Here is a 21664-nt window from a genome sequence, read left to right on the forward strand (position 1 = left end):
CCCTTCCTTCTCCTCGGAGGCCATTACTGGCGTGTCTGGATCAATCGCAGGACACGATGTTGAGGCTTCTTCCCGGGGCCGTGGCGAGGCGTGAGCGGTGTGTAGAGTTAGGTAACGGCGTCTCCTGTGGGCAGCGCTAAAGATAGATCAGACTACGCCACTTGTCGAGGAGGAAGATCGTCTGAACGTGTAATTCAAGCATGGGGGGGCGGGGGTCTGACCTGTTCGACTTTACACGACTCAATTTAATCAAGAAAAGTTCACGATTAAGGAAATAAAGCTGGTAATTTATACATTATTGTTCTTCAATCTGAGGTTATTTCCCAGGTCTCTGCTTGAGTGTCTTGTGTAGTGTGTGTGTGTGTGTGTGTGTGTGTGTGTGTATGTGTGTGTGTGTGTGTGTGTGTGTGTGTGTGTGTGTGTGTGTGTGTGTGTGTGTGTGTGTGTGTGTGTGTGTGTGTGTGTGTGTGTGTGTGTGTGTGTGTGTGTGTGTGTGGCATAAAGTAGCAAAGATGCAACATGGATTTATGTAACAGTTGCTGTTAAAGTTAGAGCATGAAACAATGTACACATTCATTTAGCTGAGTGTCTGCACTTTAATTTGATATGCAACACTGTTATATTGTACATGGACAGCAAAATGCTAAGCTAACAGCTAGTGCACATTCAAATGAATGTCTTGTTTGAATTAAAAAAAAACTTTTTGCCATAAAAAACCCCCACTGAAAACACAGTGTGTGTGTGTGTGTGTGTGTGTGTGTGTGTGTGTGTGTGTGTGTGTGTGTGTGTGTGTGTGTGTGTGTCCACCAGAGATAAAATCAATTAATCAATCTTACCTGAACTTGTTGGAGGGTCATGTTGGTTACTTGTTCTCTTCTCTTATCAAAATCAAAAGAAAAAGGAGGAAAAATAAAGGAAAAATATTAAAAGAAAAGATGAAAAGAAATCTAACGAAAAAAGGCCAAAAAAATCAAAAGAAATCAAAGATAAAAGGAAGAAAAATTAAGAAAAAATGTAAAGAAATCAAATGAAGAAAGGATTTTTTTTTTTTTAATTGAAGGAAAAAAGGAAGTAAAATGAAGAAAAAATGTCCAGTGTAGCTATAAACAGCTGGTTAGCTTAACTTGCTAAATAATGTTTAAAATGGCTGTGAGATGTGAAAACTCAAATGGCCAAAACAACTAAAAATAGAACTAAATTGTACCTGTGACACAAAATAATTTTTTTTTGTAAGTATAGCAACTCTTTAAAAGTGTTTGTTTCCTTATTTTATTATGTTCTGTGGCTCCAGACTAATGTTATTGGTTGGAAATATTGTAAAACAGCTCTTTTGGTCATAAAGGTTGGAGACCATTGCCTTCGTCTGAGAGTCTGTAGTCTGGAACTAGTTAATCTGAAGTTAAACCACATATCCCACTGCATTAGAGTGGATTAATTAAAACCAGATTAGCTTAGTCCTGGTTTTATTTGAGCCTGGAACGTGAAACCGGGCCTTGGTGTCCAAATAGGGGAAGAATCCCGTCTTTACGAGCCCACAGGAAGATTTATGCCCCGTCGCAGCAGGAAGGTGAAGCTTCAGCGTTTGTTGGTTGACATGAGATTTATTGTGACGGTGGAACAACACAAGTTAGAACAATGGCCAACTCACCAGTAGAGGGCAGCGTGTGTGTGTGTGTGTGTGTGTGTGTGTGTGTGTGTGTGTGTGTGTGTGTGTGTGTGTGTGTGTGTGTGTGTGTGTGTGTGTGTGTGTGTGTGTGTGTGTGTGTGTGTGTGTGCGTGCGCGCGTGCGTGTGTCCATCAGTGTTAGATTACGGAGCAGTCAAACAATGTAAACAACCCAAACAAACATCACATTTTGTCAAACAGGATGAAACAGAAACAGCTTGAAGGAAGTGCCGCAGCAACATGTGATATAAAACAAATATATGAGGTGGAGATACACGAGGCTTCATGTCTGCTGTGTTACTGGCTCTGGTGATCATCTCTTCACCATCTTAACAGAAGAAGTCCTGAGGGACTGACGGCTTTATATTCCTGAGTAGACGCGACGGAGGATCTGCGTACAGTGACCCTATGGAGCTGCTCCGCCCCCATTCAGCAGGACGCCTTCGCTCAGCCTCCTGCAAACACAAACAGGAAGTCATCCACCCCCCACCACGACACATTTGGATCCACTAAAAAGCCAAAGTGGCGTCATGATTTCTAACCGGTGGCCCTGGCGAGCACGCAGATCCTCTTGCACTCCTCCTCCGTGTCGAAGCGGTTCCTGTTGCCGTTGCAGCCGCCGTACCAGAACTGGGCGCAGGCGTTGGCCTGTTTGTCGTAGTACCAGCGGATGTTGTAGTCCCGACACGTTCCCTGGTCCAGGACCAGAGTGCAGCGCGGGTCCAGCGGGACCGTCTCTGCAGGGAAACGCCGGACCAATTAAGAACGATACAACCTGAAGCGACGAGGCGTGGCGTGCTTCTTCGCGGTGGCATTGCTAAAAGCTAGCAATGCTAACACACCATGTTACTTTCTCAACTTTTTTACCTTTGTCCAACCAAAGTTGGACAAAGGGTATGTTTTTAGCTGCATTTATTTATTTATTTAGCCAACAAATTTTGGATGAAAGTTGTGCTTTTTGGCCACATTTATTTATTTATTTAGTTAGCCAACAAATATTTACTGAAAGTTATGCTTTTTGGACATGTTTATTTATTTATTTATTCATTCATTCATTCATTCATGTATTTATTTTAGCCAACACATATTGAATGAAAGTTATGCTTTTTGGCCTTATTTATTTATTTATTTAGTTAGCCAACAAATATTTACTGAAAGTTATGCTTTTTGGACATGTTTATTTATTTATTCATTTATTTATTTATTTAGCCAACAAAAGGTGGACGAAAGTTATGCTTTTTGGCCACATTTATTTATTTATTTTAGCCAACACATATTGGATGAAAGTTGTGCTTTTTGGCCATGTTTGGTTGTTTATTTGTTTATTTCTATATTTATCTGTTTAGCCAACAAATATTTGACGAAATGTATGCTTTTTGGTCACATTTATTTATTTATGTATTTTGCCAACAAATATTTACTGAAAGTTATGCTTTTTGGACATGTTTATTTATTTATTTATTTATTTATTTATTTAGCCAACAAAAATTGGATGAAAGTTATGCTTTTTGGTTGCGTTTATTTTTATTTATTCATTCATTCAGTCATTAACTCATTGCTTTCACCAATGAAAGTTGCGCCAAGGATGGTTCCGTTAACTTGTGAGAGCGAACATGTCAAAGGTCACAAAAAGGTCGGAAAAATTATTTCGGAAAAACACATTATATGTGTTTTTAATTCCCTGTCCTCTGATATGAACAAATGATGCAGTAACACCATTCGTATGGATGTATGATGGATGGATGTATGGATGGTTTACCCGACTATTAGTATTTGCTTTAAATGATGTAAAATGTGACAGATGGTTCAAATGGTTAAATATTTCCAGCACGCTGCTTTAAGGAAACAAAAACCAAAAGCCGCTCTGCTGGTTTGATTGACTGATGTCTGAAGGTTTGATTGATCACCTCCTCCTCTTCTGTGACTTGCGTGAGATTTTGTGTTTGAAGGAAGCTGTCGGTATAAAAATAGAGCGGTACCTTTGGGAAGCGCCGGCCTCGGCGCCGGCACACGCTGCACCGACACGCCCGACGACGATATGGTGAGATTTGTGGAGGAAGACGACGATGAGGAAGAGGAGGAGGAGCCTTCTCCGGTGTTACGGGCAAACGTGTCGCCGCGTTCGGTTCCCCACTGCGTGGTCACCGTTTGAGTGTGGCGCGACACTCCACCCTGTTGAGAGAACAGCAAAGTTACGGCGAGTTCTGTGCACCGTAGGTCGCGGATTCAGACGCCAACAGGCCGTACGTGTGCGGTGCTGGAGCCTGTGGTACTGGAGCCTGCGGTGCCGGAGCCTGCGGTCCTGGAGCCTGCGGTCCTGGAGCCTGCGGTGCTGGAGCCTGCGGTCCTGGAGCCTGTGGTGCTGGAGTCTGCGGTCCTGGAGCCTGTGGTGCTGGAGCCTGCGGTGCTGGAACCGCCACCTCCACCGTGCTGGACGGTCTGGACAGTCTGGGCAGTTTGGACCCGGCTGCCCTGGCCGTGGTTGTCGGCGCCCGTTTGCCGGACGCCAGTGCCCTGATCCGTCACAGGCCGGTAACCGTAGCCACCACTGGCGTAGTTCCCATTGATGACGTTCCTGTTACCGTTGTTGCCATTGTTGCCATTGTAGCCGTTATAGCCGTTGCCGTTAGTTACTCTGTTGTAAATCAGGGCGCCATTCTCATCTTCACAGAACTGACTGACGAGTTTGGACTCCAGAGCTGAGAAGAACCAGAGAACAGTTGGTCACCGTAGCTCCTAGTCTGTCCTCAGTTTAGCCTTAAACCCCCCCCCCCCCATCACCACCCACACAACAGAAGGGCAGATTAAAATTTTTGGTTTTGCTCACCCGGCAGAGTGTTGAAGTCGTCGATGAGGAACATGTGCTCGGCGTCGGGGTCGGACGCGATCAGGTTCAGCTCCCTCAGGAACTCGGCCTGCGTCGGGTCCGTCGTGTTCACGATCCCCAGCGCAAACATCTCGATGTTGGCGGCGTGCGCCTCTCGCACGGCGATGTCCAGCTTGACCGGCTCCCGCTTGTCGGTCTGGCCGTCGGTGATGACGATGGCGACCTTGGCGACGCCCACACGGGCGCTGTAGAAGGCCTCCTGCGTGGCCTTGCGGATGGCGGTGCCGGTGTACGTGCCCTCCCCCATGTACGGGATGTTCCGGATGGCCTGCTTGATGTCCTGCTTGGTGACGTAGCGCGCCAGGTTGAACACCAGCCTCACCTCCAGGCTGTACAGCACCAGGCCGATCCGCGTGGCGTTGCGTCCCACCGTCACCCGGTCCACCAGCGCGTTGACGAAGTCCTTGATGATCTCAAAGTTTTCGGGGCCCACGCTCTCCGAGCTGTCAATGACGAATACCAGCTCCATGGGCCGCTCCTTACACTTGATCCCGCATCCTGGAATCATATCACACCGCGGCGTGAGATCACCCCGCCGGCCCGAGCAACCGAATCCAACCAGGCACAGATAAGAGAAGAAAACCAAAACCTCCTCCTGGAACATTTAAATCAATAGAGACAATAAATATTTCATAGATCAGGAGACACTCTACCGCAGATCTCTTTGATCATCCGAATGATGTCTTCTCTCTGAAACGAATACGCACAGCATGAGCTCAGAACAGATACGAACGTGACGACCGACTGACGAACAGAGCGAGACTCACAGTGAGGCCGGCTTCACCTTTGACCCCGACTTGTCCCTGAAAAGAAACCGACAGATTCAAAACCAACAGACAGGACTGAACGTACGTTAGCGTCTACGATTGGTATTTAAAGGAGTCATCAGCAGACGTTGTCACGTATCCAGTCCCCCTTAAACGCCCTTTAAATCAGTTGTTCAAATTTATTCGGGAAGAAAATTAAACACGGAGCCCACAGCGCCACTCACAGGCTGCCCGGGTGTTCCGGAGTCTCCCAGCTCTCCTTTGATTCCCTTCAGGCCCCGCTCCCCCGCCGAGCCTCGGTCGCCCTGTCACACAGGACACACGTCAGGATGAGACTCGTCACGTGACGAGGATATTCAAAACGACCGCAGACGATGGGGACTCACTTTAGCTCCAGGAAAACCCTCTCCGGGGAGCCCTCTTTGTCCTACCACACCCTGAGAGCCCTGTTCACCCTGTTTGAAAAACATCAGACGGTCGGTGGTGCGTTCCAGAACAAACCAAGAAAACGTTCTGTCATTGTGCCATGAATTAATAAACATGGCTGACCTTTGGTCCCTGAAGCCCTTGTCCTCGTGGCCCTACCGGCCCGGGCGGACCAGGTCGTCCCGCGTTTCCCTGTAAACAAAAATAATAACTCAGCTTCAGACGTTCTGTCGGAGTTTCGGAACAAAAACCTTTAGAACCGGACAATAGAGGAACTGGAACAAAAATTTCACATCCTGGCCGTTCAAAGGTATGAGCGTTAACTTCATCGTCACTGATTCTGTGTGCCTGTCTCTTTAAGAGGCAATCTTAGGTTTCAGTTTTTTGGAGCGTGACCAGTCCATGCTGTCGGGGGCACGCACACACAAAAACACACATCAAAACATGCTGGAAGTCGGAAATAGTGTGCTGTGAGTTTTCTTAATGATTCAGCAAACTGTTCCTGCAAAAATCCCCCCCCCCCCCCCCCCCCCAAAAAAAACAAAAATTGCTAACATTTTTCCAGTTAAAATGGGTGGGATTTTAGTGAAAATGTAAACACAGGACACAACAAGCACATGAAAACTCGATGTGATGTGTCAAGACTCACAGCCCGTTAGACTCCACGTTTCTCATCAGGCACGTACGTCTGTGGAGATTCACACTCCGCTTCCGAGCATCACGATAAATACCCCCAAATGCAAGCTTTGAGTAGCAGCCTCTCGCGGTGGGCATGTTTGCACACAACAATTTTTATTCCTGCTCTCTGCAATTCTTCAGAGAGAATGACTCAATCACACCCATCTGCTGGGGTGTGAAGTGAAATGCAAGAAAAACCTCCCCGCACAAGTGAACACCTGACAATCATTTCCTTGACTCATATTTGCAGAAATAGGAAACAGTCTGAGTTTCTGTGAGTGAGCGGAGGAAAGTGGAAATGTTAAGAGAGGGTTTTTTAAAGTTACCAGCGGTCCTTGGAGGCCTTCGCCTGGAGGTCCGGGTAAACCAGGCAGACCTCGAAATCCAACGTCTCCCTGAAGTAAAGAGGAGATGAGTCAGCGCTTTGTAGTTTATCATACAAATGGGCTCCGGCACCGACTGAAATCCTCTTTTGCCTTGTTTCCGCTGTGGCGCCGCTTTACGTTTTTAAGGTAAGGCAAGAAAAGGTAAGGTAGTAGTTAGGGTATGGTATGCTAAGGTACGTATGGTACGGCAAGGTTTGGTAAGGCAGGTAAGGCACAATACATTACATTAAGGCTCGGCATGGTACAATATGGTAAGTCCCGGTACCGTACCATATTGTTACATACTGTGTTCAGACAGTGGTTCTATGGAGTCCGATATAGTGTCCAGATGTGTGCGCAATCTGTAGTCTTATGAGGAAGTGCTTATTGGACCTTTGATTTCCAAGACTGACAATGGTTGTCATTCAAACTCACCTTGGGTCCGGGGAAGCCCACTCCTTCTGAGCCGGGTTCTCCCGGAAGTCCCGGCAGACCGGGGGGGCCCTGAAATGAAACGGCAATCTGAGGTCGAGAAACACTGATGAGACAAACTCTGTCTGCTTCTGACAATGTCCGCTTCTTCTTCTTCAACCTGCTCCAAGCTAAACATCTGCTTCAGATTTAACGTTTCATCCGTGACATCAATCTTCTAATCTAAACGATGTCGTCCTTCATCCTGGCCCTGGTCTTCGTCAGGGGAACACGCTCGGCAGATATACGAGTCCAGCTACTGTAACTTTTGGTCATAAACTCTCTGACAGATGGACGGTTGAGGCTCCATGGGAAGAAGAAGACTAAAGATGAATGTGAGGAAGGTGTAATGTGGCCGGACGGCGGAGGTGCGTAGATTTATGACCAGACCGGCGACAACGGCGGCACCATCGTGGGTTCCTCACCATCGGGCCGGGGAAGCCGTCACCTTTGGCACCGACCGAACCGAGGGGGCCCGGCGCTCCTCGGTCGCCCTTCAGCAAAACACAGACACGTATTAAAAACTTTAAAAAAAACCTCAAAGAAACTTGTCGATTTTAAAGTCATACATACAGAAACCCTTTGATTCTGACAATTTGTTGGCCATATAATAATAAAAAAAAGGTTTTTTTTTTGTCACTAAGATAAAATCCTGATAGGACAGCAGAGATCTTGCACTTTTTGCTATACCTGCTAAAAATGGCACTCTCAAAAATGGATTGAAATAAGGCAAATGTAGGTTCTCTGTGCTTCTCGCCTCTGATTAAAAGAGCGTATCGTCTGCCGGATCTTCCTTTGACTCGTTTGTTTGATAATTGATTTTCCAAAAGGTCTCAGCTGTGGCAACATGCTGGCACTTGTTTGACAGGAATCTGACTCGGAGTGTGTTTCCACAGGCAGTCGGCCAAGATAGCTGAAGACGCTGAGCGACGGCGTTACCTTTGGACCAGGAAGTCCATAACCGGTCTCCCCAATGGGACCAGGAGGACCGCTGGGACCAGGATCACCCTGGAAACGCAGGGTGAGAGAAAAGTTGTCAAAACACAAGCATGTTCTGGTATCAGAGGATGTTTAGGTCTTTGTCTGTCGAGAGGTTGGACAGAATCTCGCGATCGTCATTTTTGCAACTCTAAATGATGAATTTGTTCCTCTCTGTTCGCTGTGTGGTCGTTTTGTGTCAGAGGCTACATTCACACTGCAGGGAAACACGACTATAATTCCAATTTTTCCACACGGGCAGAGCTCCATCATGTGGAACCAAATCAGATCTGTATCCGAAGTCTTTCAACGCGACCGCCATCTGAACGATCCAGTCATAAAACATGCAACTTCCTCCTCATTGACATGTGACTGATGGATAATCGGAATTATTGCAGGAACTTGAAAAACTAGTTTTAAAATTTTTTTTCCCCCAATCGCCGAATTCCGCTTGCACCTTGAGGGAAGCAAGACCCACAAACTAAAAACAGAAGTTAAGGAATACAATACAATACAATTAAATTAACCTGAACTAAAGTAAATTAAATCAAATCAAATATGTAATAGAAAACTAGAATTTTTTTTAAGTTTCAAAAAAAAAGAAGAAATTAATGAATAGATAGGAGAGGAGAGGGGGAACTCGTCCCTCATCATTTTGTCAGACACTGACCACCGTTGCCAGATTGGGCGGGTCTCCCATTAAACTTTTATTGAGTGCAGTCGTGTGTTTATGTCGTGTTCTTTATTACACATATAATAGTGTTTTGCCTGATTTGTGCAGAGGTTGAGATTTGCGCTGGTTTTCATGGAGGTGTGTGGGTTTGACTGATCTGGCAACCCTGGCGCTGACCTATAATTACTTTGGGAAACAGTGGCGAAAAGGGTGATGAGAAATGTGGGGCGGACAACGGGGGCAGTCATTTTCTACAGGTCATTTTGAGTTTTCTCACTCGTTGGACCTCATGAGAATTCGTCTTTCTGATTGGGTGAATTCAATCGTGCTACATCTCTGGTAGAGGCGAGAGTCGGTACCTTAGGTCCGCTGACGAATCGTCCCGGTGGACCTGGAGATCCCGCCCTGCCTTGTGACCCTGGTTCTCCCTGAAGAAGATCATTCCCAATCAGGCGACAACTCAATCGTTACCATGCCGACAATAACGGCGAGAATAACGCTGCTCACCTTGGGTCCTGATGGTCCGGCGATACCAGGTGGACCAGTCAAACCTCGTATTCCTCTCTGGCCTTGGTCACCCTGAAACGTCACCCCGTTTACACGACAGTGATAACGAGTGACCGCAAAACTGGCTACTCTCCATTTTATTAACGTTTATAGCGTATTGTTCTCTCCACACGTCTTGTGTGAAACGTTGCCGTGGAAACGGGGCCTGAGAGTCCACTTTGTAACACTGACATCAGAAAAGGTTGACCTTTAAAGGTGTTCCTTTACCTTTTCGCCCTGGGTACCGATTCCCGGCGACCCCTCTGGCCCCCTGATGCCAGTCGCTCCCGGCTCACCCTGGAGACACAAACACATCATTACATGGACTCTTGTTGACTGACGGAGACGTGTTTGGGACTTCGGGACTACCTTCTGACCGGGTGCTCCGTCTTCTCCTGGTAGTCCAGGTAAACCCGACAACCCTGAAGATCCCGGTTCACCCTGAAATTAGCGCATTCAAAGTCAATGTACAGACTTTAAATGCAACACAAAAAACCAAATCAACGAGGGAAGAGTTTGAGTCACCTTAGCTCCTGGTTCTCCGGCTCCTCTTTCTCCCGGGGCACCGACCTCGCCCGGCAACCCCTGGTCTCCCTGTACCAGGCACAAAAAAGTCTTGTGGCCCTTTTCCATGACACGGTTCTGCCGCTACACTCCGCGTCTCAGCTTCACTCGTTTCCCATTACAATATAGCACCAACTGTTACAACCGGATTACTATTGCTACAACACATTACCAGTTGGGTCAAACTAACAAAGGTGTGCTTCACTGTCCGGTGTTTTGGTTTGACTGTTTCCCCTGTTGACTGGTGACCCGACTTCTGCCACAAGCTAACCGTTAGCAGTAACTGATGTCCAAATAAGAAAAACAAACTCTACGATGCTTTAAACTTGAATGGAAATTAGTTAAACGGCGTTCGCCAGGACAGGTACGGAGTTCATTCTGGTTTTTAACATCTCCTGTGACGAGGTACGATAAAAGCACCTGGTATCAGGTATTTCTGTAAATACTGTGAGTGTCCAAACCTTGGATCCAGGGAATCCCTCTCCTGGTAGACCTCTGCCTCCATGCGGCCCCCTCGGACCCTCCATGCCCTGCGAACAAACCCAACAATCACTTCCTGATTCCTGTTGACCGGAGAGGCTTTAATGGAAGAAGAATGAAATTCACTAATTAACTGACGTAACTTTGGACGTCCAAACGGCCACAATTCACCGCGAGGATTTCTGATGCTTTAAAAGACTTCAAAGAATACGTTACAAGTGACTTGGTTTTCCCATTGTTACTCATCACCTTGTACTTTAAATAGATTCAAGCTGTGGGGATTAAAACGTAATTTTTGTTTTGGCTCCGCCGTCTGCAGGAAACGATCTCCGCTCCAGCTGCTGTGTCAAATCCTTCACACTTACACAACTCCTGCATCATGTTGGCAACGTAACAATCAAAGATTACATCATTTCACAGAAATCTTTGTTTTGATCTTTGTTTCTAAAGGGTGCAGCCACAATATGTTTTTGGTAACGCCTGCAATTTAGAAGAAATCACAAAAACTGACACCTAGGTTTACATTGAGATGCATCGTTTTTTGCATTTCCGTTTCAGAAAAGTTGCACATGGCAACATTTTGACAACGATGTCAGTTACACGGCAGTTACAAAGAGTGTTTTCAAAAACATGCGTTTCCATGCATTTCGAAAAGTTTTCCATGTAGTATGTGTATTTTCAAAAAGTTGCATTTCTCCTGTTTCTATGGCAATTGATTCAAAGTTTTTTTTTAAAGTAGCATTTTCAACAGGTTCCACCTCAGGTGCTGTTGTCAGAAAGTGGTGTTTTCACCCATTTCCACAGAGACGGAGCATTTTCAATTTTCTTTTTTACCCTGTTTCCACTGAGTGGGAGTGTTTTCAAAAAGTTCCGCCTTGGGGGTCGTTTTCAAAAAGTTGTCAGCTGCTTCTGGTGCCATTGTTACGTAAACGGACACCACAAAACGCAACAAAAGTTTTGTGTTCTGAAGTGAAAACATTACATAACTGGGTCCTCAATGACAAAATCAATCAAACTGATTGCATAATAGAAGCTAATTATCAAAAATACCAAATATGAGCAGAAAGTAATGTCAGACACTGTTCATGACTTATTAGGGTTTGGGTGTTAGCGATAGCGATAACACTGATAATGCTATCAGCTCTGTACCCATTCAACACTTTATGAAAACGTAACTCATTTAAATTATTGCTCAATTCATAAGACTGATACATATTTAATGTATTACTTCCAAACTACGTTTTGGCGCTCACCTTCTCGCCCTGGATGCCGACTCCTTGGAGGCCGATCGGCCCGGGAAGACCCGGAGGTCCAAAATCCCCCTGCAGAACAGACAAGACGACGGTATTTAAAGTGCATCACAATCAACAGCGGAGGATTTACGACATGTGGCTGTAAAGGATGCCAAGGCGTCCCTCAGGGCTTGTTGATGGGTACACGGTGCTTTTTACACCTACACGCTGGTAAAAAAAAAAAAAAAAAAAACCTCTCGTTACACGTGATTCCGTGACCTCGGCGAGATCCCGTCGTTTGCATCAGACGTACGAACGCCCACCTGTGCTGCTTTGTCATTACAACGTGTACAAGCTGCAATCATGTGCGTAAAGCTGTCAGCAACACCTGCGCTCACAAAACTTTCTGTTTTAAAGCAGATCTGGCTCGCTTTTTTTCCTCTTTCTTCATTCCTGTGAGGTGAGCTGAATTATGCAACGATGCTGTCACCGGCCTGTCTACATGCTAATGATAACTATTGGCACTTTTCCATGACACAGTTCTCGCGCTACTCGACTCGATCACGCTTTATCGTCAACGATGTGATTCACTGTCCGGTGTTTCGGTTCAACTGGTTCCCCTGTTAACTGGTGACCGACTTCTGCCACCAGCCGTGAGCTGCAGCCGATGTTAAAATGAGACAAAGAAATGCTACAATACTTCAAACTGCATTGGAAATGAGGTTAAACGGTGTTGCCAAGAGCAGCTACAGATCTTTCACATCTGCTGTGATGAGGGATGCTTGAGGGAATCGGTCACCAGTTAATAGGGAAGCCGGTTAATTCGAAACACCGGGGTGGATTTCTGTGCTTCAGTCTCTGTTCGTGAACGTCCTTGTTGTGATCAGGGTTTTTGAACGAGTCGCTTTTGCGGTTGCGGCAGGTACTAGAAAAGTACCTGGTATCAGGTACTTTCACGAAAACACTGAAAACCGAATCAAGCGGAGTCGGTACCATTGGAAAACAAAAACAATTCACACTCATCAGGCCGAAGGTTGAAGTTCATTTCTTAACTGCCATTCCTCCGATATATAACTATATACATTATTATAATACATTATATATTATATATTTATACTCTGCACTCCACCTTGTCTCCTTTGATTCCGGCGCCCGGTTGTCCCCGCGACCCCCGCGGCCCCTCCAGGCCTCGCTCCCCCTGCAGACACAGAGAAGAAAACACTGAACACAGGCACTACAGTATACCTTCGTATATATGTAGTATATAATATAGTATAGTATAGTAGTAATATATGCACACATATTTACATTCATGAAATTTCGATTACAGTTCAGGATGGGAAACATTTCATGTCAGCATTTTTCCTTGAAATTTCTTTTAGAACTTGTTTGCATTTTTTAAGTATTTTTCTTTCTTTCTTTTTTAACATTTAGCACTTTTTGTAGCTTAATTTTTTTTGCATTTTGTCCAGCTTTTTTTGGGATCGTTTTGAATTTCTTAAAACATTTCTTTAGCCTTTTTCGCATTTTAACGTATTTTGAGCATTTTTAAGCATCTTTTAGTATTTTTTATACTATTTGTAGCAATATTTCACAATTTTTTTGTATATTTTTTTTTTTTGTCACTTCTTTTAGCATTTTTTTTTTTTTTTTTTGCAGGTTTTTTTTTTTTTTAGACAATTTTGAATTATTTTTAATGAGAAAAGACAATCGATCTGCTGTGTATCAAATATAAAAGACATAATCGTGTTTTTCCCCCCCTGATGTTTAAATAACCTGCTCTATTGCACCTCACCGGCACCTTTTACTCTTCAGTCACTTTAAATTACAAAAGGGGTGATTTATTTGTATGAGTTTGCTGCGAGAGAGAAAGGGGTGGTGGTGGTGGTGGTGGTGGTGGGGGGGGGGGGGGGTCTCCCTGGAATGCGAGTGATTTGCAACACCATAAATGTAGAAGACAGATGGGGGAGTTTGTGTCTTCCTGTTAAATTCAAAATACATGCAGAGTGTGGTAAACAAGACCAATACCAGGGCGTCCCAAGACAAGACTAAGTCTTTAAAGGGCCGAAACCGAGTCAAGACCAAAACCTTAAAATATAGTGAGGGCTGAATTCCAGGTTGACAGTTGGTACAATGAAGACATTCCTGCTTAACGTTGTTCTTTTATAGACTCTGCAGAGGTTGACACCCCCCCCCCCCCCGCCCCCACCCCGAGGGAATTTTCCCGCCTTTTCTCAAGGCCGCCCAAGGACGACGGGAATATCGAGTCACACGCAGAAGAAGGCTCATTAGCATAGCGACGCTACATTTGCATGCGGGTCATAACTGCGATTCGTCGCTTCGCCGTACGAACCGAGGTGCGAATGTTGTTGGGGTTAAAAAAATAAATAAAAAATATATATATTGCAGTCGTGAATCTGCTTCTTGTCGAGGCACGTCGTGCGAGGAGCGCCATCTGCGAGCATGAAGCCGTCAAATCTGTCGAGGAAAAACAGAGGTAAAAAGAAGGAGCGGGCCCCGAGGCGGAGGGAGGGGGAGGAAGGGGGTACACCAACTCCAGAGATGGAAACTCGGCAGTGGCGCCCTCGGAGGACAAAGAGATAATAGCTGGACACTGGACTGTCTGGGGAACTTTTCTTCTTTTTTTTTTAAGCATGTCTTTGAATTTTTTGGGGGGGGGGGGTATTTTCTGGGCATTCTTTAGCTTTTTGTTTTGTTTGTTTTTTCATCTTTTTTAAGCATTGTCAAATAATTTATTTTTTGCATTTTTCTTAGCTTTTTTTTTTTTTTTTTAACAATTTTGCCCTATATACTTTTCAACCATTTCTGGCTCTTTTAAACAGTTGTACAGGTTTCAATCTCATTTTTAGGCTCTTATATCTTTGAGTAATTGTAATTTTCAGATTCTTTCTTTTAAGGTTTTTATTAAACATTTTACCCAATGGGTAATTTGTCCAATGGGTCCTAAAAAAGGAATATTTAATGGAAAACTTTCTGGGGGAGTTTTCTCCAGTGATGTTCCAGCTGTTCTGTCGGAGTTTGCAACGGAGCCAAAAATGACATTCCACCGACTTAATCATACTTAATCTGTCTGTGTTCAGTGTAACAACAAAGGATTTCGGTCTATGTGACAGCACGCACGTCCTCGCAAGCTTCCAACGCTGATGATAAGTTTGGCAAAAACAAAGACGCTGCGGCTTGAAAGGGATTCTTGTCTGTTCACCTTGGGAGATCCGTGTGGCTTCAGGGTAAAAGAAACAAATGTCAGTGTTACTGTACGACTGCAAAACAAGATGAGGCCTTAAAGGGAGGTATGAGTGTAGAAAGATGTCCACCAGATGAGGGAGTGCCAGCGTACCGGTGGTGCCCCGAGTCTGGTCTGAACACGGGACACTTTGTACAAGCGCTACAATTTGGGGAATCTGCCAATTATTTTGATTTTAAATGAGTGTGCAGATGGTATTCCCACGTATTGAGTCTCCCTTTGATCAATTCTTAAAATGTATTTAGGGGAAGAAAAAAAAAATCAACCATAGACCTTGTTCTGGCACTTTTTCATACCACAACTTCCACTCATGAGAGTACATGAGATATGTTGGATGGTATGGATGTTAGACGTGTTGATTGGCCGCAGGAACTGTCAATTATGATTAGTAGTAGTAGTTAACCGCTACTGATTAGCAGCCAGCAGGTAATGGCTAGCAGGTGGCGACTAGTGGTTAATGGTTTGTGGCTAGTGGTTAATGGCTAGCAGTTTGTGACTAGCAGTTAGTGGCTTGTAGTGAGTGACTAGCAGTTTGTGGCTAGCGATGTGTGGCTAGCAGTTAGTGGCTAGCAGCTAGATGTTAGTGGATAGCAGTTAGTGGCTAGCAGCTAGATGTTAGTGGATAGCAGTTAGTGGCTAGCAGTTAGTGGCTAGCAGTTTGTGGTGAGTGGTTAGTGGCAAGGAGTTAATGTCTAGCAGTTAATGGCTAGTGGGTAGCGGTTAGTGTCTAGTAGTTAGTAGCTTGTGGTTAGCGGCTAGTGGCTCATGGTTAGCAGCCAAATATAGCAGAGGTGGATCGATGATATTAGCCTCCTGTGTTGATGACAATCAAAACCTCCTGTTGTAAGGTGACGCCACTTTCAAACTCCAGGTTGTCAGTTTCGACTGAGATCCAACACCAAGATACAAGTTTCAGCAAGAAAACATGAGATTTTCACGTCATGGCTCCTTTAAAATATCTTTAAAGATCTTGTTCTTATATGTTGGTTAAACTCGTTGAATCCGTCTGCCAAATCAAACACTGCAGAGATAGTTGAGACGATGGAAATCTCCAAACGCCAGCCAATACAGCTTATTTACACTTATTCTGATGTTTGTTTTATGTTTAACTAGTAGTTCTGATACTCATTGTATTACAATTTGTCCATCTGGTAGTGGTGAACCCTTGGAGGCGTCCCATCGATGGTTTGAAGATCACCCTGAGGTAATCATGGAGTAAATCCACATTTAATGTCTGTTGTGCAAATTATCAATTAAAGCGAAAACAATCCTCATATAAGAACTGTTTTCCTTCCTCAATTTCATTTGGACATTTGGAGCAATAACAAATGACAAATTGGCAGATTTTGAACAAATACGGAAACCTTTCAGTGCATTCTTAAATAGCAACACCAGAGGTCAGTAGATGGGTTGAAAAGGTGGTTTTATTAAAGTGAGAGCACCCTAAGGGGGAAGGGCGGGTCTTTTATTTACTCTGTGTTTTTTTTTATAATATCTGTTTGTTTTTGTATCCTTTTCTTGGATGTTGAATTTTTGGCAAAATTAAACTCATGTGAATCGATATGTAGCAGTTCCTTGGATTCTTAGTAAAGACATTTGAAACAACAAAATGTACTAATCATTGGTTTTGTGAAGCACTTTGGTTAACGATGTTACGGTCAAGCAACCGACATAACCGGTCAGTTAATCTCTGGAAGTGTTAGAAATACCAAGATGGCCGACACAGATACTCACTAACCAATCATCTGCTGGAGCAATACGCAACCAGACAACTGGTGCTAGCACTGCTAGCTATGCTCAGGCTCATTTAACATTCGGCACCGCGATTCCGATCGGCTTGAGACGATTCCTCCAGACAAAGGATTCAGCTGTGTTTTGGTGCTTTACTCCAAATGTACACATGTGGAGGCTTTATAAAAGCTGCAGGATATCTACAGGCTTTGCGGGGAACACATGTTGCCATGTCTGACATTTGCTTTTTCACACATGTTCCAATAGCGCCAAACCTCTCCAACATGTTCCAACTCTCAAGAGCCCCGGCAGGTAGCGAGTATCGATAAAAAGCACTTCCAGAGAACTATAAAAACACGATAGGCTGCTGTCACTTTCAAACTCGAGTCGTTTTTCCACAATTTTTTTTCTTTCCACTCACCAATGCAAGTGTTTACATTAGCGATGATACGTCCCAGCTATTTTAGGGGGCTGACGTTGCGCAGAAACGCGACTCGCTGCCTGTACATGTTGAGAAAACACAGACTCGTCTGACTCATTTTTTCCTTCGTCTTGTGGAGGTGTGCTGGGAGTTTCCTCTCGCTCCGCTCCGACACGCTCCTCGGTCGGGACGATCCCAAATGCTACATCACTTCCTGTCCTTACGTCCTGGGAATCTGGAGTCTTACCTTTGGTCCCGGAAGACCTTCCCCGAGCAGTCCTCTCTCCCCCTGGACTCCCTGTGGCCCTTGAGGTCCCTGGACAGAAGAAACAACCTGGATTATTACACATCACTTTATCAGGTTTCTTCTTTCCCTCCTTTTTTGCTACCTTCCTTTTTTCCCTTTTTCTAATTTTTTTCTTGTTTTTCATCTTTTGTCCAATTCCCTTTCTTTTTTCTTTTTTCCTTTTCCCTTCTTTTCTTCCTCCCTTTTTTCTTGTTCCCTCCTTTCCCCCCACTATTTTTTCTCAATTATTTCTCCTTTTTTGTTTAATTTTTTCTTCCTCCCCCCCCCCCATTTTTTTTGTACCAGGTTTAATCTGCTACGTTTTTGCTCCTGGTTTCATGACACCATCTAGGGAAGAGGATAAGGGCCACTGTGGAAAAAAACCCTGAGTTCAGACTTTTTTTCTCCCAATTCCGACTTTAAAGTCAGAACTCTGTGGAAAAAAAGTCCGTATTCTGTGGAAAAAGTCCAAATTCTGAGTTTAAAAGTCATAAATTTAAGTTTAAAGTCAAAATTATGACTTTTAAACCCAGAATTCTGACTTTAAAAGACAGACTTCTGAGTTTAAAGTAAGCATTCGAAGTTTAAAGGTAGAATTCTGGGTTTAAAAGTCAAAATTCTGAGTTTAAAGCCAGAATTCTGGATTGAAAAGTCAGAATTCAAAGTTTAAAGTCAGAATTCTGTGTTTAAAAGGCAGAATTCTGGATTTAAATGTCAGAATTTTGAGAAAAATCTGTGGCTCGAATACTCTTTCATATACCATTTGGTTCCTTTAGATAATATCTCTAACTCACCATCCAAATAAGCCAAAGAAATCTTTTTTTTTTTCCCCCCACCCCGTCGTTCTTAAAACGTTTCCCGTCCAGACGGATACATGAACATCCACGCAATCTAACAAGTTTCATTGAAAATGGATTCCAGAGTGAAGAAATTGCCTCGGCTTTGACGTATGTGCTGAGATGAGCTCGAAAACGATGATGTCATCGCCCCACCTCTCGACCAGATAACCCCACTCTACGTAGCGTCACTTCACAACAACAACAATGGTGGACGACATCCTTCAGGTGGAGCTGCAGAAGCTACTGATGCTCCCAGATTGGTCGATTTCTCCATTTTTGCTGTATTTCTGTGGCAATATTCCAGCGCCACCTGACATACAAGTATGTATTACATCATTTTGTTGTTTTCATGGTGACACAGATGTTTCTTTATGAAACTTTTGAAGAACGGAATGGGGTACAAAAAAGACCATTTTGGTCGTTTGAGTCCAATTTAAACGTCCAAAACGTTCTAATTTTCTGTAAAGACGACCAACTCCAATGGCAGGTGAAAAACATATACCGGTGGTCCTGGCTCGCCCAGTCCGGGGGGTCCGGGTGGTCCCAACTGCCCCTGGAAACCGACGGCACCCTGCAGCGAGAGACGGATAAATGTTGGGAACGTTCAAACGGACCAGGGTATGCGTCATGGGTATGTTCTCGTGACATTTTGGAAAACGGTGACAGGTTTCACCTTAGGTCCCGGAAGGCCGATCCCTGTTTCCCCTTGAATTCCAGGTGGCCCAGAAAGTCCCCGTTCCCCCTATAAAAAGACAGACATGTACAAACAGTGACGCATTAAAACACACAAGGAGCTTTATCAAGCTAAGTATAGAGCATCGGTGGCGATGCCCGGGATTCCTGATAGCCGGCCGGAACAAACCTTCCCTTTCTATCGAATTCAGGTTGTCCTGAATGGGGGTTCAGACTTGTACCAAGGGGGGGGGGGGGGGGGGGGGGGGGGGGGGGGTTCTTTTAATTCTTTATTGGTAAAGAATGCAAGTCTTTCTCTGAAAAGCCATAAATCACCGTTGCGCGAAAGGGCGTGGAGGTGTTTGAATACCGCCCCCCCCCCCCCTTGCCCTTTCGAGCAAGTCGGGACAACGTTTGAAACCAGACATTAGTCTGCCATTCAGGTGATATAGGATGACAGCCAGACTATCAACATGAAACATTCTTCCAAAATAATTAAGGTGGGAAACGCTCGACGGGGGGTGGGGGGGCGTGGGGGGGGGGTCATGGTGGGATTGGCAGGTGGAACCGCGAAGGGGGGGGGAGGAGGGGGTCTTAAAGTGTACGAACAGACAAATAAGCTGACGGGGTAATAACAGAAGAGCCTCTTCAGAGGCGTGGCGAATGTTCCAGCCGGTGATGGATCGTAACTCAGGAATAAGTGGCGGAGAGAACAGCCGCCCTGATGAGCTTTATCAGTTCATGGGGCGAGCGGTTGGCATTTTGTGCCGTTATTTACGGCGGATGAATCTCACGGAAACGCATGTGAAATGTCAGCGTCCCGATGACGTCTCCGTTCCTCCACTATCTGCGGGTGAGATTAATGTGGGCCAGACCGGGAAGCACTTTATACATCAAACCTGCTTCAGATCATCTGGTTTGGAGAATGTGGGTCACCTTTGATCAGAATACTAGAGGACTGGAAAGGCCGGCGGACGGAGCGACAGGAAGTTTGATTTACGCTCCTCGTAAGTCGGCTGTGTTCGAGCCGCTTTATGATTTCCATGAAAAAAAGGTCGAGACACCCGGCCGTGTTTGAAGTCACATGTGTTGAGTCTGCATATTGGGTTTCTGCATACTATTGAAGATTACTCATCTCCAGAAGTGTTTCAGCATTTCATGAAAGATAATCCTCCCTCCTCGATCGACCTTTCGCTAAGCCCCACTGTCCAACGCAAACGTAACAATGGCATTTCAACTGCCATCGATACAAGGTATCCCAAAAGAATTGTTAAAATAAAAGGAGGAAAAAAAATTGAAAAGGAAGAGAGAAAAAAAGCATTTAACAAAAAATATTAAATAAAAAGAAAACAGATGAAATATTTAAAGATGAAAAAAACTAAAAGAAATGAGAAAAAAACTAAAAAATGATCTAAAAAATGAAAAAAGAAAGAAAAGAAAATGGAAGAAAAAAAGTTTAAAAAAATGAATAAAATATTAAATGAAACAAAGAAAAGGAAAAATGAAAAGGGTGATTTAAAAAAAAGGGTTAAACAAAAAAATGCTGCTTTTGTTCAAAATGCTCTAATTGGAAGCACACAGCTGTAAACCGCTGAAAGGTTAAGAGAAAAAATCCCTAAAAATGTCAGAAAAAGCTAAAATCTTCATAAATGAATGCAACTTTAGTTTTTGTATGTAAAGCTTTATTGTTGCTGTTCTTAATATAAGATAATTAACGTGCTTTGCACCGCAGATGAAAGTCTTCTAAATCGTCAAATCCATCGTGAGAACGCTCTCCGGATCTTGTTTTGAGAAACACCTGCCTCCGTTTCTACTCTAATAAACCTCTTTATTAGTTTATTCTCCGCTGGGAAAACCATCACGGCGTTCAGTGAAGCATCCAACATTGTTTTTGAAGAAAACGAACGTCATCTGTTAGTGGTTAAAGACGACGGCGGGACTGGAAAGCGTTACTTTCTTTCCTCTGCTTCCACAGAGGCCTGAACCGACGCACCGATGAGCCGCACCGCGGGGCTGGAGCGACGGGAACCTGGACGACTCGCTTTGTAGTTAACCGACATAACGTGCCGACTTCTGGATTCGTAAAGTGTCGACGGAGCCGACGTTAATCCTGAAAAGTTGAACACGAAACAGTCTGAGATTCCTGCCGTGAGACAAAAGTCGTTATCTGGTCTCTGACAGGCGGTTTGGATTGTGGCCATTCAACCACAAAAGCATTACGGCGGTATCTCCTTGACGTCTTGACGCCCCGCCGTGCTTCCAAGTGACTTCCTGTCATCGGATCCTTCGACCTTTAAAGTCCACCTGGGCTTCTGCTGTACGTGGTATATCTATTAGCGATGGTATGTGACTTGTCTGACATCGTCACCCATGACAGGTCTTCATAATCGGCATTCGTTCGCCTTCTGGCAACGCCTGTCAGTCAGTAGTTAGCTTAGCTTTGCATACCTGAACCTAAAAGCACTTATTTCTGTGAAGTGGTGTGTAAAGACATCAGAGTGTCATCGCTCGGATAGTTTTCAGTTCTCAGTCCGAATTCCTGAAAGGTTTGTCGTTTTTGATACCGACATTGTTGCGTTGCCGAGAAAAAGCGTAGGTCATCTGGAGATTGATCAGAAAGCTTCTTATTCAATGAGGAACCATGAGGGACGCCCAGGTCTCCAACACAATATACTGAAACATACAACGAGTCGGAGCAACGTCCCACAGGTATAGGAC

The 21664-nt window shown here is 44.6% G+C and overlaps 1 protein-coding gene across 1 annotated transcript in view; it reads right to left on the bottom strand.

Annotated features, from left to right (window-relative positions):
- Positions 1-1590: 1590 nt before the first annotated feature.
- LOC308147450 (uncharacterized protein) overlaps positions 1591-21664 on the bottom strand; it is a 31821-nt gene continuing 11747 nt past the window's right edge. Inside the window, exons 12-36 of the mRNA XM_080519585.1 lie at positions 18948-19016; positions 18777-18845; positions 17397-17465; positions 12862-12930; positions 11754-11822; positions 10482-10550; positions 9982-10050; positions 9826-9897; positions 9685-9753; positions 9418-9489; positions 9270-9338; positions 8199-8267; positions 7685-7753; positions 7224-7292; positions 6750-6818; positions 5869-5937; positions 5706-5774; positions 5544-5624; positions 5320-5355; positions 5206-5242; positions 4493-5050; positions 3913-4364; positions 3645-3837; positions 2208-2402; positions 1591-2120 (exon numbers count right to left, since the gene is read on the bottom strand). Coding sequence (XP_080375711.1) covers positions 2113-2120; positions 2208-2402; positions 3645-3837; positions 3913-4364; positions 4493-5050; positions 5206-5242; positions 5320-5355; positions 5544-5624; positions 5706-5774; positions 5869-5937; positions 6750-6818; positions 7224-7292; positions 7685-7753; positions 8199-8267; positions 9270-9338; positions 9418-9489; positions 9685-9753; positions 9826-9897; positions 9982-10050; positions 10482-10550; positions 11754-11822; positions 12862-12930; positions 17397-17465; positions 18777-18845; positions 18948-19016 — 2739 coding nt within the window. The 3' untranslated portion in view covers positions 1591-2112. The remainder of the gene's footprint in view (positions 2121-2207; positions 2403-3644; positions 3838-3912; positions 4365-4492; positions 5051-5205; positions 5243-5319; positions 5356-5543; positions 5625-5705; positions 5775-5868; positions 5938-6749; positions 6819-7223; positions 7293-7684; positions 7754-8198; positions 8268-9269; positions 9339-9417; positions 9490-9684; positions 9754-9825; positions 9898-9981; positions 10051-10481; positions 10551-11753; positions 11823-12861; positions 12931-17396; positions 17466-18776; positions 18846-18947; positions 19017-21664) is intronic.

The sequence above is a fragment of the Blennius ocellaris genome, assembly GCF_963422515.1.
Source record: "Blennius ocellaris genome assembly, chromosome: 24".
In the NCBI taxonomy this organism is placed as follows: domain Eukaryota; kingdom Metazoa; phylum Chordata; class Actinopteri; order Blenniiformes; family Blenniidae; genus Blennius; species Blennius ocellaris.